Raw genomic sequence first — 14,284 nt, 5'->3', positions numbered from 1 at the left:
CCTAATCAATCGCATGGCAAATCTGAGGGACAGGTGGAAGCTATACGCTTCCAAGGCCGACGTGAAAGCATCCCTGTAATTGTGCACTCCCTCCACACATGAAGTGTGACTAACACACAACAGCAAATCAGAATGTCAACTGAAAGTGCGCAATATGATTGCAGGTTTTTAAGAACTTATTTTCAGATAATTATGGATTTACTGAAGAGTGGCAAAAACAGCAGCATTTGTGAATACCCTTAACCCTTCGGTGCTATCTTCTCACCCACAGTACAATCACCAAGACCAGGAAATCGGCCTGGGTATGGCGCTATTCCCAAACTGCACACACGATGAGGGCTCATCAGCTCTTCCCAATGATGTCCCTTTCTGCCAGGACCCAGGCCGGGGTCCCACACTGTACTTGCTGTTCGGACTCCTTACTTTCCTCCACGCCCAGCGAGTCCTCATTGTTCAGAACCCTGACTCTTCTGAAAAGTACTGGTCTAGTATTTTGTATCATATCCTTCCATGGAAGTCTGTTTTGCTTTTTGTCTTTCTTATTTGCTGGTGCATGTTAGTAATGCAGACTGCTGTGACTCATGTTGGTCGATTGGTACGTGCATAAATAATTCACCCCTTACGCTGCCCTTTCTCTCCTTTCCTCCCCTTGTCCATCTCTAAAAATCTAACTTCCACTTTCTTGTCCACTCTCCTTTATTACTTATTATTTATTTATAGACTGTTCATATAAAACAAAATATTTGATGTCTAACTTTCTGGGACTAGCTTATTCTGCTTAACACTATGGTTTCCATTTCCATCCTTTTTTCTGGGAATGATATGACTACATTCTTCTTTATGGCCGAATAACACTCCCTTGTGTATATACACAATGGGTATTTTCTTTACCCATTAACCTGTATGGTCATCTACACTGTTTCTATAGCTTAGCTACTATTAAGTGTGCCACTAGAAATATGGCTCTTCAGGTATCACTGTGGTACGCAGTCCTTAATTCTTCTGGGAATATACCAAGGAATGGCATAGCAGGAACCCATGGGAGTGTTAGATTGTGAGGGACCTCAACATGGATTACCACACCGGCTGTACCAGTTAACATGCCCACCGATACAGCAAGAGCATTTCTCTTCCTCGGCATCCTCACCAGCATCCATTGTTCTCTGCTTTCTTGATGACAGCCTTTATGACTGAGGTGAGATGGACTCTCAGTGGGGATCTGATTTGCGTCTCCCTAGCAGCTAAAGATGCTGAAATGTTTTTCATGCACATTTTGACCATTTGTACTTCATCCTTTCGGAAGTCTCTGTTCAGCTCATCTGCCCATGTACTGACTGAGTCTTCAATGTAACAGATCACCCTAGAAATAGGGATAATTTCCTTTCCTATCTACATCCCTTTTATTTCTTTTTCTTGCCTGATTGGTCTGGCTAAAGTTTCAAGTACTGCACTGAACAAGAGTGGTAAGACCATCAAGAGATGCACAGATAAAGAAAATTTCCATTGTGCATATACACGAGGGAGTATTATTCAGCCACAATGAATGAGGTCATATCATTCACAGAAAAAAGGATGGAAATGGACCATCACATTAAGCAAAATTCCACTGTGATTTGATAGGATGCATGAGATTATTTCAATTGCATTAGTTGGAATTACTATGTAAAGGAGAGTTTTTCCTTCTCTTCTACCAAAATGATTTTATTATAAACAGCCCAAATTTTCTCTAGTCCAAGAATGAAATAGGTCATTAAGAATTACTTTATTTGGGACCAGGGATTTAGCTCAGCAGTGTTACCGCCTGCCTCACAAGTGCAAGGGTCTGAGTTCAATCCCCGGTACAAAAAAAAAAATTAATTTATTTAATGTTCATATTGTAATATATATTATAAAATTTGTAAATGTTCTAGAACTTAGAAACGTTTGAGAATGTAAGTTCCACAGCAGGTACAATGGTTTAATAAAGAGCTGGGCCTATCAGCAACCTAGTCTTCCTGTATCAGCATTAAGTAAGAGGCAAGGCTCTTTAATAATCTATAGGCAGGGTAACCACAAGTGATGTGGTGAAGAATCATCTTTCACCAGGGACAGATCCCTACAGGGCAATCAAGCATTCCACAGTGTCCGCAGGGCACCCCACGTGACTCTCCCACATCACCGCTTCCTCCCAAGCCTCCCAGTGGAAGAAAATGGTGCGATTAAGTCAGAAAGGTAAAGCAAAAAGCAGGCAGAGGCCAAGTCCTCACAAGAAAAACTCTGTCGAGGTTTTGGGGGAGAGTTATGACATAAAGCAGAGTTTCCCATCTCTGAATGCTCAGTGCAATGTTCTCAGAGCTCTCTGTGCACTCACAAAGGGAGTACAGTGATTTTAAGCTAATTTCCACTGATTACACAAAGAATTCCACATTGACAATATATAATTTGCAAAACAGCAAACTTTTTAAAAACTAAAGAAGCAGAATGAAAAAGAAGAGAAAGAAAAAGATTAAAGGGGGAAAAAGGACAGGTGTGCTAACTTCCCAAACCAGAAGGAAACACTGCCGAAAGGTACACGCCTTTTACTGATCATTTTTTCCCTCTGATCAGCATGGGAGTTGTGACCTGCTCCATTTCCGACCTGGGCCAGTTCACCCCTCCTTAGGCAACCTGGTGGTCCCCCGCTCCCGGGAGGTCACCATACTGATGCCAAACTTAGTGCGGACACCCGATCAGCATAGCGCATTGCAGCCCAGAACTCCTGGACTCAAGCAATCCTCCCACCTCAGCCTCCCGAGTAGCTGGGACTACAGGCATGTGCCACACTCCCGGCCATGCTTCCCTCTGGACTCGCACCTGACCTACTCCATTCTTCTTTACATGGCGCACTTAGTCGCATCTAAGGTGATATGGCTGTAAGACACTATTTTATGTGCCAACAAGAAAGAAAAGAAAACAGGCAGTCAGAAAGCCCCAGCAAGTGAGAGTTGCATCTCAGTTTTGGGGTTGCAGAAAGAGGGAGGGGTCATACTTCAAAGTGACTACTTAGGCTTGCTTCGGGTCTCCAGTTATTAAAACCATTTCCCAACAGCTTTTAAAGAACGTTCTTTCCCCCCAGGGTTGAGGTGTAACCAGGCAAATACTCTACCCGTGAGTTATGTCCCTAGAGTGCAGTTTTATACACCCTGAGAAATTACCTTGACAAAAAGTTCACTTGCTTGCCAAAATCAATATGTACAGAGCTCTATTTTGGGAAGTGTCAGAGTTCTTGGAACAATACAGTACAATAGGATCATCCTTGCCCTTGGGAACATGCAACAAAGATGTTAATAAAAACACACACGTATGATGAGGAGCTGTGGTGAGCGTGTGAGAAAAGACGCAGGGCACTGTCCTCTCTGGGGTGGCTCTGAGAGCTCAGTGGACATCACATCACATCACCATTTTGCGGGGTCTGTGGCCCCAGGGAACCTTAGAAACGTCAGCTGACACGGTATGGGACTCAAAGGGCAAAGTCTTGTCTTGCTCACCTGCCCACCTGTCACAGTTAAGCCAGAGGATGGCTGTGTAGGTGTTGGGCATCCATGGGTGAAAGCCATTCAAGGTAATCGCTTCACCCTCAATCACTGTGAGGACGAAAGGGAACTCACAGTCTCCTGAGCTCATACCCACACCTCTCTGACAGTAAACGGAATGGGAGGGACTCCAGCACACATCACATAGGCCTTCCCAGGGGCAGCAGCCAAGCTAAGCAGGTAACACACAGCAGTGACCGCGATCATGTGCACATCACAGGGGTGAGACGAGCAAGGCCTGAGGGCTCCTCTCTGGTCCTTGGGTCATTCACAGCACTCCACCAAGAAAAACAGAGGAAAATCTCAGAGCGTGCAGCGCCGTCCCTGTGGCTGTGTTTATTACTCTGTTCCGTGATTCAGCAGACAGTGTTGAACTTCTGGGGTTATAAAGAGCCAAGGCCAGCAGTCTTGTTGTTTTATCTTATTGCTAAGTCAGTGTCTGGTCTCCAGAGGTCTCCACCCTCATCTGCAGTCCCACTGACCCTAACCTCCGACGATCTGCTGTGAATGGGAGCTGTAGAGCATCCTCCCTCCGGCAGGTACGCAGAAGCCCCCCATCAGCCGCCCTGTCCTCCGTGCACCACGGACCACCATCCTGAAACCCGCCGTAGGCAGGAGCACAGCCGCCAGGAGAACCCATGTGCTGCACGGCAACTCAGGCTCCCCTTTCCAAGGCAGGCAGAGGAGGATAGGGTGGCTGCAGGCTGCAGGGGGAATAGCCTGGTATAATGCCCACTGCCACAAATAGTGCGGGTGGAAAAGAAGAAAAAGCACATTTTTCATTTGTATTTTCTAAAGGCAGAATTTAATGCTGAAAATATCATGAAAAGTGCATCAGATGTTCCCATTTTAAGTGAGAAGAGACAAAGTATTTTGAAATTAAAAATTGACTTGGCAAAGTGCCACTGCCGGCTCCCGCTGCCGCTTCACAGAGCAGCTGTCCCTGGGGAAGGATGAGGCACCCGGAAGACGTGCTTCTGACCAGGGAAGTCTGGGGCAAAGCCCCGCCAGCTGCTGTCGGTGAGCATCGCGGAGGAAGCAGGGACACTCCACGTGGGTGACCCCTATCGAGCCGGAAGAGGAGAACTGCGGCTGAGTGTGGCCTCCTCGTACGTCAGGGCCTGGGCAAAGCGTCGCCACCTTGGCCCCGTCCTGGTCCTGACCCTGCTGACTAGCACCGGCCCTGCCAGACGGGCGAGCTCATCAGGCCGTGGAGGAAGGCACCTCTGCGCCTCCCCTGGCCACTCCCTCTCACAGCTCCCATGACCGACAGCGACAGCTCAGCTGCCACAGCTGCCTCTCACACCGGCACCGGTGCGTGTGAGCACTGTGCTCGCAGGAAGAGGCCAAAGTGACCTGAGTACCAACCCTGGGCAGACGCAGCGCTGGGGAAATGGACAATTTCTTCACAAGCCCTGCTTCCCAAGGAGACACCATGCGAAGTGCTCCACACAAGCAAGCAGGCTCTCCCTCACACTGGAGAGAGTGGGAGCACAGTGCAGCCCTTGCCTGCCCAGCCCTGGGCACGCGACCGTCTGGGCGACATCCCGCAGCTCCACGTCCGCTGGGCACGAGGGGCCTGAACCCCACACGCGGTCCCCGGCTTGGCTGTAGGCAGCTCCAGAAGACACCGTCACTCACAGCGCTCCCCGGCCTTCATCTCCGCTGTCTCACCTTCGGCAGGACTTGTCTGCAATGACCCACCTGTGGGTTACAGCTTCATCACAAGGATTCATCTCCCCGGCCGATACGCAGATTCCTCGGACGTGGGACAGGAGCGGTCTCGTGTCCCCAGTACCCACCTCAGTGCCTGGTGTGCAGCAAGCGTGCCATCGAATATTTCAAATAAACAAATCAAGGGACACGTGGACCTGGAAACAGGGGTCTGTTCTGCCACCGCCCTGATGCTGGGATGAGCTTGCTCCTGGTTCCTGTGTCTCCAGAGAATGTGTGAGCACAGGCTGCCTCCCAGGCACACAGGCCCTCGGTCTCTGCCAGCCTGCGAACAGACTCAGAGCCCAGGCAGATCTGCAGTGACCCAGGCTCTTCTCCAGCCCGGCTCCAATCGAAGTGATCCTCCCCATCTTCCCGTCCCCATATTCCTGAGTCTCTGCTGCCTGATGGGGCTAGGCCCACATACAGAAGGGCTCCCCGGCCAGCAAGCCCAGCTCCACGGCAGGGACCCTTGCCCCCAGATTAGGACCCCAACTCAAATTCCTGCTAGAAACAGAAATACCTTAAGGCCTCCCGGTCTTAAGGTTGTGTAGGGAGGCATACAAAACACTCTCGTGGCATTTTCTACATGCAGAATAAAAGCATGCTTCCCTCTACTCTGCACCCACACTGAGAAAATAATTATCCAACATACAGGATGAGGCTATGCCCCTGAAGACCCCGGCAAAGTGCACGCTGTCCCTGTGTCCCACAAAATAGTGTCCTGTTTTGAAAGTCGTTTCCTGCCACCCAGCCAACTGCTGAATGTCAAATTCAACAAAAGTCAACAAGAAAACCACTGCCAATCATCTCCAGGCCCAGGAATGTTCTTTCTCATAGCCAACACAAGGGAAGAGGGGCAGAAAAGATAAAAATCTAAGCTGTTTACCACCTGTATGTTTATATTTCTGCTTTGTTATGAAATGAAGCAAAAAGCACACTTAAATGGCGCTCCTTGGTGGGAAGCCAGGTTCCTTCCAGTCAGTTCAGATCAGAGGCTGCCTGGGTGGGCAGAAGATCTACAAACTGAAAGGTGTAGGTTCATGTGCGTTTGCAACACAGCATCCAACATTCAACTGCAGGGCAGCTCTTCTGGAAACGCCCGATCCCATCCCTAGGGGACGCCGTGGGGGCTCCAGGGACTGAGGCGGCGCTCAGAGCAGCCCATGCGCATTTGGCAGCAGGATCAGGTCAACAAAGTGAGCCCAGGGCAGCTTTTGGAACAAAACCCTGTGCTGAGCCCCGCCATGGCTGGGTGGCAGTGGCCTCTCACTGCATGCTTAGTGGCATCCAGCACAGTCCTGTGCTTTACCTGCAGAAATTCACGTCTCCCCCAACAGCCCTCGAGCACCGTTATCGCTTCCCACGTGGATCAGAGCAGCGAGGCACAGAGATGTCTGCCCACCCTCGCCACTTGGCCGGAGCACTGGCTGGCTTCGCAACACCGAGGTCCGCTCTCCAGACAGCAGAGCACTGTCAGAGCCAGGCCCATTCACTGCAGACAGCTCTAGCAAGAGGGCAACGCATCCGAAGCTCTTGGGAAGGCCTGTGGAGCGAGAACGTGTGGGGCTGGAGATGGGTGGGCAGAGCTCCTGATCCCACGGGGACAAGTGGCTCCTCAATGACCGCCTTCCAAAGGCTCCAGCATCAGCCCCCAGCTTACAGGAGGGGGCACAGGGGCACCATCGGTGACCTGAGCTCGTGAGCTTTTGACACAGAGTGAAATCAGTCTCATCAACAGCACCGTCCTCAGAGGCAGATAAGAAACTTTCAACCCACAGAAGCTGGCGCCCCCTCTACCCACGCTGTGCCCCAAGCTGTCCTGTTGCTGATTTCCCACCAATGACAAGAACCACGAGTCTCCTCTTAGAACCCCCCCGGGGGGGCTCTCAGCAGCGAGCTGTGTCCCTGAGGGCTGGGAGGGTAGACATAGGGGACCCACCTCCACCAGTTCCAGACCTGGCTGTGCCAGACTCGGAGATGGGCTGACGACGGCCTCCAGCCCAGGCAGCCTCCACAGACCCCAGGTCCCTCCTCACGGGCCCCAAGCCAGAAGCCCCAGCGTGCAGAGTCAGCTTCATGCTCTTGCTCCTCATGGTGAGGGGGATGCTGAGCCCTGGCCACGACTGCAGGACACATCCATTCTCCCCACCGCTCCGTCCACCTAATCCGGCCACACACAGCCTCTGTAGCTGCTCCCAGACCACCTCCACCTCTCCCTTCAGCCTTGTCTCCGGTTCACACTGCCGGTGACGTTCCTCCCTGCACTCGGGTGCACCCGACACACCACCCCTCTTGAGGCCTCCAGACCGTCCCGAATGCCTCTTATCTCTAAGGGGCTGTGCCCACCGTGCCAGCACCAGGCAATGCTGGTGTCCAGACTCCACCCTGTGCCTGTTCCAGGCTGCCCACTGCCTCTGGACAACCACAATCCCTCTCCTGGCTTCAATTATTAATGAGTTTTTAAAACCCCAGTCACTACCACACCCAGCAGGAAAGACTGAAATGAGTGTTGGTCCAAGATAAAGACAAATGCTTTGCTTTTGGCAGCTCCTGCAGTCTCTGAGGAGGAACTGTCCCTTCCACAGGCAGCACAGCACCGCCCACCATAGGGCAGGAAGGTCCGAGCTGGATGGCTGCCCAGTCTGGAGGGGGCAGGGATGACCCAGAGGAGGACCAGAGACCCAGGGGACATGAGACACAGCTCAGATGGCATGAGCTGAGCCTCGACAGGCAGGGAAGGTGGCGCCACACCCTGAGGCTGCAGCCAGGCCCCAAACACCATGGTGCTCAAACAGGCAGATCCTCTGGCCACGGCTGCTCCCAAGGCAAGGGCCAAAGGACAGCAGGACATTGGGCGTCGGGGGGCAGCTTGTGAGGAGGCACAGACAGCAGACTCCTCCATCGGTGGAGTATTTGTTTGGTTTTCTTGGTCCTGTGATTGAACCCAGGGGGCACTTTACCACTGAGCTACATCCCCAGCCCTCTCTTTGGTTGTTTGGGCTGTTTTGAGGCAATGCCTCACTGTGTTACCCAGGCTGGCCTCCAACTTGCAATCTTCCTGCCTCGGCCCCTCAAATAGCTGCTGGGATGACAGCAAGCATTTCATTTCTGCTCTCCTCCTGTATCTGCGCACTGTCATGTCTGGTGTGGGATGTGTGCTCTAGAAGTCTGTCTCTTGCCGAGATCTGCCGCAGCAGCAGAGCCAGGCACTCGTGGTCTGGTCTCCGCCTGTGTCACTGTGCAGTGGCTTCCCCTCTGCGAGAACAGTTCAGCCATGGCCAGGCGCCTAAGGGAGGCAGTGCTAGGGGTGGGGGCTCAGCACAGGCAGGGGGCGGTGCCAGCCTTGTCTGTATGCAGAGAGCAAGTGATAGAGAGAACTCTTGTAAATAATCTAAAAACTTGAAAATGTTAGGAAAATGTAACATGACTTCTGCTGTCTCTAACAGCAATCTGCTTTGTTTAGTTCAAAATTAACAGACACTGGAGGCACTGACCATGAAGTGGGACATCTGGCCTCGTCCCTGACCTTGAACACCCGCTTCCTGTGTACCAGAATACATAGCTAGACAATCTTAACTACAACGTCTGGGTTAAAGTGAACCGTCTGCTTACTGTAATTTGTACACGGGTAATGTGAACTGAGGAAATGAAATGTAACCGCCTGAATGAGATCATGGCTGTAAAAATCTGAAAAAGGGGAAGCTGCAGCCCAGTAGGAGGTTGATCACCGGCACTGCCTTTTTGAGAGCAACCGACCTCTGCCTGGCAAAATAAACTTGTATTATTTTACTTCCATTCTGCGCTTTTCTGCATGTCACTTGCCAATTCCTTCCACAGCGTAGGAGGAATGCCGCGGGCATCCCTTTGCTGGGCTTGCTGCAGGGAGGGAAGCGCAGGTGTCAGATTCCCTGGCCGCCCCTGACCCTGCCCCTCCAGCATCCAGGGTGCAGGGGCAGCTGGAATTCGATGCTGACGGGACAGAGCTTTGTCACAGACAGCCCTGCCATGTCCCTCCCGGTGCCTCCGCCACAGCCACCAGCAAGTCACTGGAGCCTGGAGCAGGGCCTCCCTGGCTGGGGCGGCCCTCCCGAGGCTGGGTGGTGCCCTCCCACCCTGACTGACTGGGGACTGCAGGGGCAGAGGTGGGACAGTCAGCAGAACGGACAACAGCCTCCCCTCCCGCATCCGCTGTGGAAGACAGTCCCCAAAGCCTGGAGACTGCAAGGAGAACACCTCAGCTTCTCTGACAGTTTATCATGGGCGAAAGAGTTTAGATGCTAAGCCCAGCACCATGGCCCATCCCACTCTTGAGCCACTGTGGGCTCCAGACACCCGCTGAGCCTGAGCCTGCGGAGGAGTCCCCACTCACACATGGACTGAGCAGAGGAGACAGGCAGAACCAAAAGGCGCCTTCTCCGCACTGCCCTGGAGTGCTCTGTGACACCTGACTTACTGAGGGGTAAGATGTCCACATTACCACACTCACTGCTATTCCTGAGATGCAAGCCACTGTCAGATGTTTACTCCTGCACCCCAGTCCTGAAATAAGCGGAGAGATCGCTAGAAAAGAGGCCATCAGCCCTGGGCCACCTCCGCACAGCAAGTGGGCTGACTCACATCCGGCCACATGACCCCCAGGTCTGCAGGACCCCCTCCAGAGAAGGGACAGTGCTGCCTCTCATTCGCCACTGGAGAGATGGGGAAACTAAGTCAGCACCCGACTACTCCTGTGCCTGCTGTGGTGACAGCATCAAGCCCTTGGTGGCTTCCTCAGAGCAGGCCGGTTCATTCCCTGGTCATCATGGAGGTGAGGGCCCGAGTCCTTGCCCTGAGTACTGACACGCCAGCTGCCACACCGCTCTCCCTGAGATGCAGGTTCTCTACAGTACCAGCCACAGCTCTCCCCTTATGACCACCACCAGCACAGCTGCCATCTTAGGGCTTGGAAGAGGCCAAATGAAGAGCTGACAGAGCTCTCAGGAGTCACAGGGGACCATGGGCTGGGCAGGAGCGGAGGACTCAGGCCCAGAGCAGGCGTGGTGGAGGGGACAGCGGCTGGCAGCAGGATGAGCCCAGAAGCAGCTGTAGTTCACTCAGGACCCTCCCTCCGGAAATTCCCAGACAGAACCCAGGTTCTCGTGACTCCAGCCTGAATTCCAGGCTGGCTGGGTCACTTCCTGGGATGGAGGAGCTACGGGAGCTGCAGAAAACAGTGCAGGCTCAGAGGCAAGGAGGCTGGCAGCAGGGCCCAGTGGAGGCAGCACGGGAGCTCTGCTCATGCCTGGCACAGGTGCAGCAAGGGAGGCTTCCATCTGGGCTTGGAGGCCGGGAGCCAGGCCCATCGGGCCCCTCTTCTTCCTCCCTCTTCCTCTCAGAGCGAACTTGAAAGCCTCTTCACTGCAGCCCCTCCTCAGGGTGGGGAAGAGGAGGCTAAGCAGTGCATTTGCCACTTCCTGAGGTGCTTCTGTCACCCTGCGCCTGGATGTGAGCAGCTCCAGGGAGGGAGGAGCTCAGTTTCCTGCCTGGGGAGTGACGGCATCAGCGCTCCTCGGAGTCTACACGTCACAGCTTCTAAGCCCAGGACAGACCCCCCCACTGCTGTCTGGACTCCCGGTCACAGAGGGTGCTGGCTCCACGTGGGAGACCCCATCAGGAGGGCTCTGCTCAGTGGCTCCCACAGCAGCCTCAACCTTGCCAGCAGAGGGAGGTGCCACAGGGACAGGAGCAGAAGGACCACCCAGGAGCTGCGACCTGGCCTGCAGAGACAGCAGCTCTGGTCCAAACCCTCGTGACACCAAAACCTGTGCCTCGGCCCCTCCCTCCAGCACCCCAACAATTGGCTTGCTCTCTTTAAAACATCTGAAAGCCTACATTTTTTTATGGATTCAGAGGACCAGAGAAATATGGTCACTTGGCATGACTATTTCCACCACCTTTCCCTTTAAGTGAAGAACTCAAACCAAAGCAACCTCTTTTTGTGTAAAGTATCTTTCCTCCCAGATTGTGCAAGGCTCCTACTTCACAGCCCCCAGGCCATAAACAAGGATCTGAGGGAACAGGAGCAACACAAGACCCCCTCGGATGCCAAGATCCAATGCCAAAGCCGGCACCTCAGGCCTCACCCAGGGCACCACCAAAGGGAGGCGCAGATGTGCAGGTGGCGGGCATCCACTGTCCCAGAGCTCAGCAGTCAGAGAGTAGTCCAGACTGTCAGGGGAGCTTGCTGAGCTGCCCCCAGCAGCAGAGGAAGCCGACTGAGTACCTGCAGGTAGAGGGACAGTTCCTCAGCTGCACCTGACTCCCCCTTTGGGAGCATTCCTAGTTCTAATCTGCAAAAGCCCCACGCTCTGCTTCATCAGTAACATATTCCTCAGAGAGCAGGGATGGGAGGAACCCTGCAGACGCTCCCACCACCCAACCGGACCACAGTCATAAGACATGCTCTTTCAGATCCCCACAGAGGGAGGAGAAGCACACATCACTTTACCCAAGCCGCCACAGCAGCCTGAGCCCTGGACACTGCATAGCCTTCAGCTCCCAAGGGAAAATGCACGTTTATCTCGCGCCACTGGCTGGTGTTTTGCCACTGACCACTTAAGCCAAGCCTCCAGTGACATGGGGGTTCTCACCTGGGAAAGCATCTGTGGCCTGAAAACCAGCTTCCTGCATACTGCTCCCCGACGGGCTATGTCCTGACTCAAGCTGTCCTGGCGGAGGAAACCACCAGGTGGGGTCTCAGGTCACCTCCATCACGGGCCTGCAGTCCAGCTTCTGGGAGCATCTGGTACCCACTGGCCCTGCTCCCACAGCCCGAGAGCAGAAGGTGCCTGGAGGGCATGCAGTCACCTCAGCTGTCCAGCCAGTGATTCGAAGCCATGGTGAGCCTGAGCGTGGGGCCCCGTCCTGCCGAGACCCACATTCCCACCTCAAAGCAAAGGCTGCCTCAGTCTTGCAGCAGCCAGCATCTTCCTGTCTCAGTCTCAGCAGAGGAGCCCAGCCTGGTCTGCTCCTCCCATCTTTGCTTCACCTCCGTCCTCGCTGAAATGGAAAAGAAAGAAGTCACTTTTCAGAATACCTACAGACCTTTTCCTGAGGACCAAATCTTAATGGTTCACCCACAGAACTCAAAAAGAAACCGCCACCCAGAGCTGTGCCAGGACCTGCTGTGGGCACGGGGTGAGGGTGAGGGAGGCCTCCTGCTGCACCCAGGGCACCAGAGTGCTACCATCCATGCCTCCCCCAAGAACAGCCTCGATGGCCCTGTGCTCCAAACATTTCCCCACTGGGCTCCTGAGTCCCAAGACATGGGGATATCTGGTTCACATGCACTGCTATCCGCACTTCTGAAAGGACAAATCAGAGTTGAGGCTGGAGGGTTTTTTAAAGTGACTCTTACATAAGATCAAGTGATGTTTGTCCCAAGGATACAAGGATGATTCGACATAGGCAAATCAATAAATGTTTTATATCATATAACAGAATGCAAATAGAGTCATACAATCATCTCAGTAGAAACAGAAGAAGCATTCAATAAAATTCAATAAAATGTACCTTCATGAGAAAATCCCTCAATGTAATAGACTATCTAAGATCACAGCCAACACCATCCTGAATGCAAAAGTCATAAAAACTTTTCCTGTAATATCAAGAACTTTCACCACTCTTACTCAACATGGAATCAGAAGTATTAGCCACACAAATAAGGCAAGAGAAAGAAATAAAGGACATCCAAATTGGAAATAAAGAAATTAAATTTTCCCTATTTACTAACAGCATTATTTTATTATGGAAAAGCCTAAAGACTCCATAAAAACTGTTAGATGTGATAACACAAATGTAGTTCTAAGATATGATATCAACCTTTAAAAAGTCAGCACCATTTTTAAAATGTCACCACACTAATAACAAACTTGCTGAGAAATAAAACAAGAATATTCCTATTCACTTTGACTACCAAAGAATAGACAGCAATATAACTCACATAAAAAAGTGAATTCTGTGATGAAAATTACAAAACAATGATGAGGGATACTGAAGAGGACACTAAAATACAGAAAGGCAGCCTATGTTCATGGACTGGAAAAATTAATACTGTTAAAATGTCCACGCTACCTGAACTGACTTACAGATTCAACACAATCCCATCAAAATACCAGTGGCATTCTTCACAGAAATAGGAAAAATAATCCTAAAATTCATACAGAACCACAAAGACCCCAAATCCAAGCACAAAACACTGTGAACAAAAATAACCAGCCTAAAGAGACTGCAATAGATGATTTTAAACCATGCTGCAAAGGTACAGTAGGCAGAACAGCATGGCAATGTTACATAAACAGGTACACTGGCAGTAGAGATGAACAGAGAAGCAAGAAATAACCCATGGATTTACAGCCAACTATCTCTGGCAAAGGCACCAAGAGCACACAACAGAAAAGGCAGTCTCTTCAGCAAACAATACTGGGAGAGCTGGGTGTTTGCATACTGAAGAATGAAACTAGACCTCTATTTCTTGTGATATACAAAACCAATTCAAAATGGATCAAAGATTCAAATCTAAGGCCCAAAATAAGAAACTCTTAGAAAAAAATACAGAGCAAACATTTTAGGACACTGATCTGGGCAGAGATGTTTTAGTATGTCCCCCAAAATCACAGGTGAACAAAGCCAAAACTGACCAGCAAAAGAAATCATTGCAAGAATGAAAAGATACGTTACAAACTGGAAGAAAATATTTGCAAAATACTCATCTGACAAAGATCAATAACCAGACTAGGTAAGAAACAAAAGCAAGTTAAAAGCAAAAAAGAAGACAAATAACCTGACTTTCAAATGGGCAAATCACCTGAACAGACATTTCTCAAAGAAGATTTATGAATAGCCAACAAGGATATGAGAAAATGTTTGACATCACTAACCAAGGAAATGCAAATCTCCTTACACTTAGAATGGCTAACAGCAAACTGACCAAAAAAAAAAAAAAAAAAAAAAAAAAAAAAAAAAAAAAAAAAAAAAAA

At 51.2% G+C, this 14,284-nt stretch overlaps 1 protein-coding gene across 1 annotated transcript in view; it reads right to left on the bottom strand.

The window, feature by feature from the left end:
* The window catches only part of Ldlrad4 (low density lipoprotein receptor class A domain containing 4), a 133,323-nt gene extending 125,628 nt beyond the window's left edge, over positions 1-7,695 (bottom strand). Inside the window, exon 1 of the mRNA XM_033757600.1 lies at positions 7,207-7,695. Within this exon, the coding sequence (XP_033613491.1) occupies positions 7,207-7,360 (154 nt within the window). The 5' untranslated portion in view covers positions 7,361-7,695. The remainder of the gene's footprint in view (positions 1-7,206) is intronic.
* Between the last annotated feature and the right edge of the window lie 6,589 nt (positions 7,696-14,284).

This window comes from Fukomys damarensis, unplaced genomic scaffold (assembly GCF_012274545.1).
Source record: "Fukomys damarensis isolate Sample0158 unplaced genomic scaffold, DMR_v1.0_HiC HiC_scaffold_30, whole genome shotgun sequence".
Taxonomy (NCBI): Eukaryota; Metazoa; Chordata; class Mammalia; order Rodentia; family Bathyergidae; genus Fukomys; species Fukomys damarensis.
This window is presented reverse-complemented; position numbering and strand designations above follow the sequence as displayed.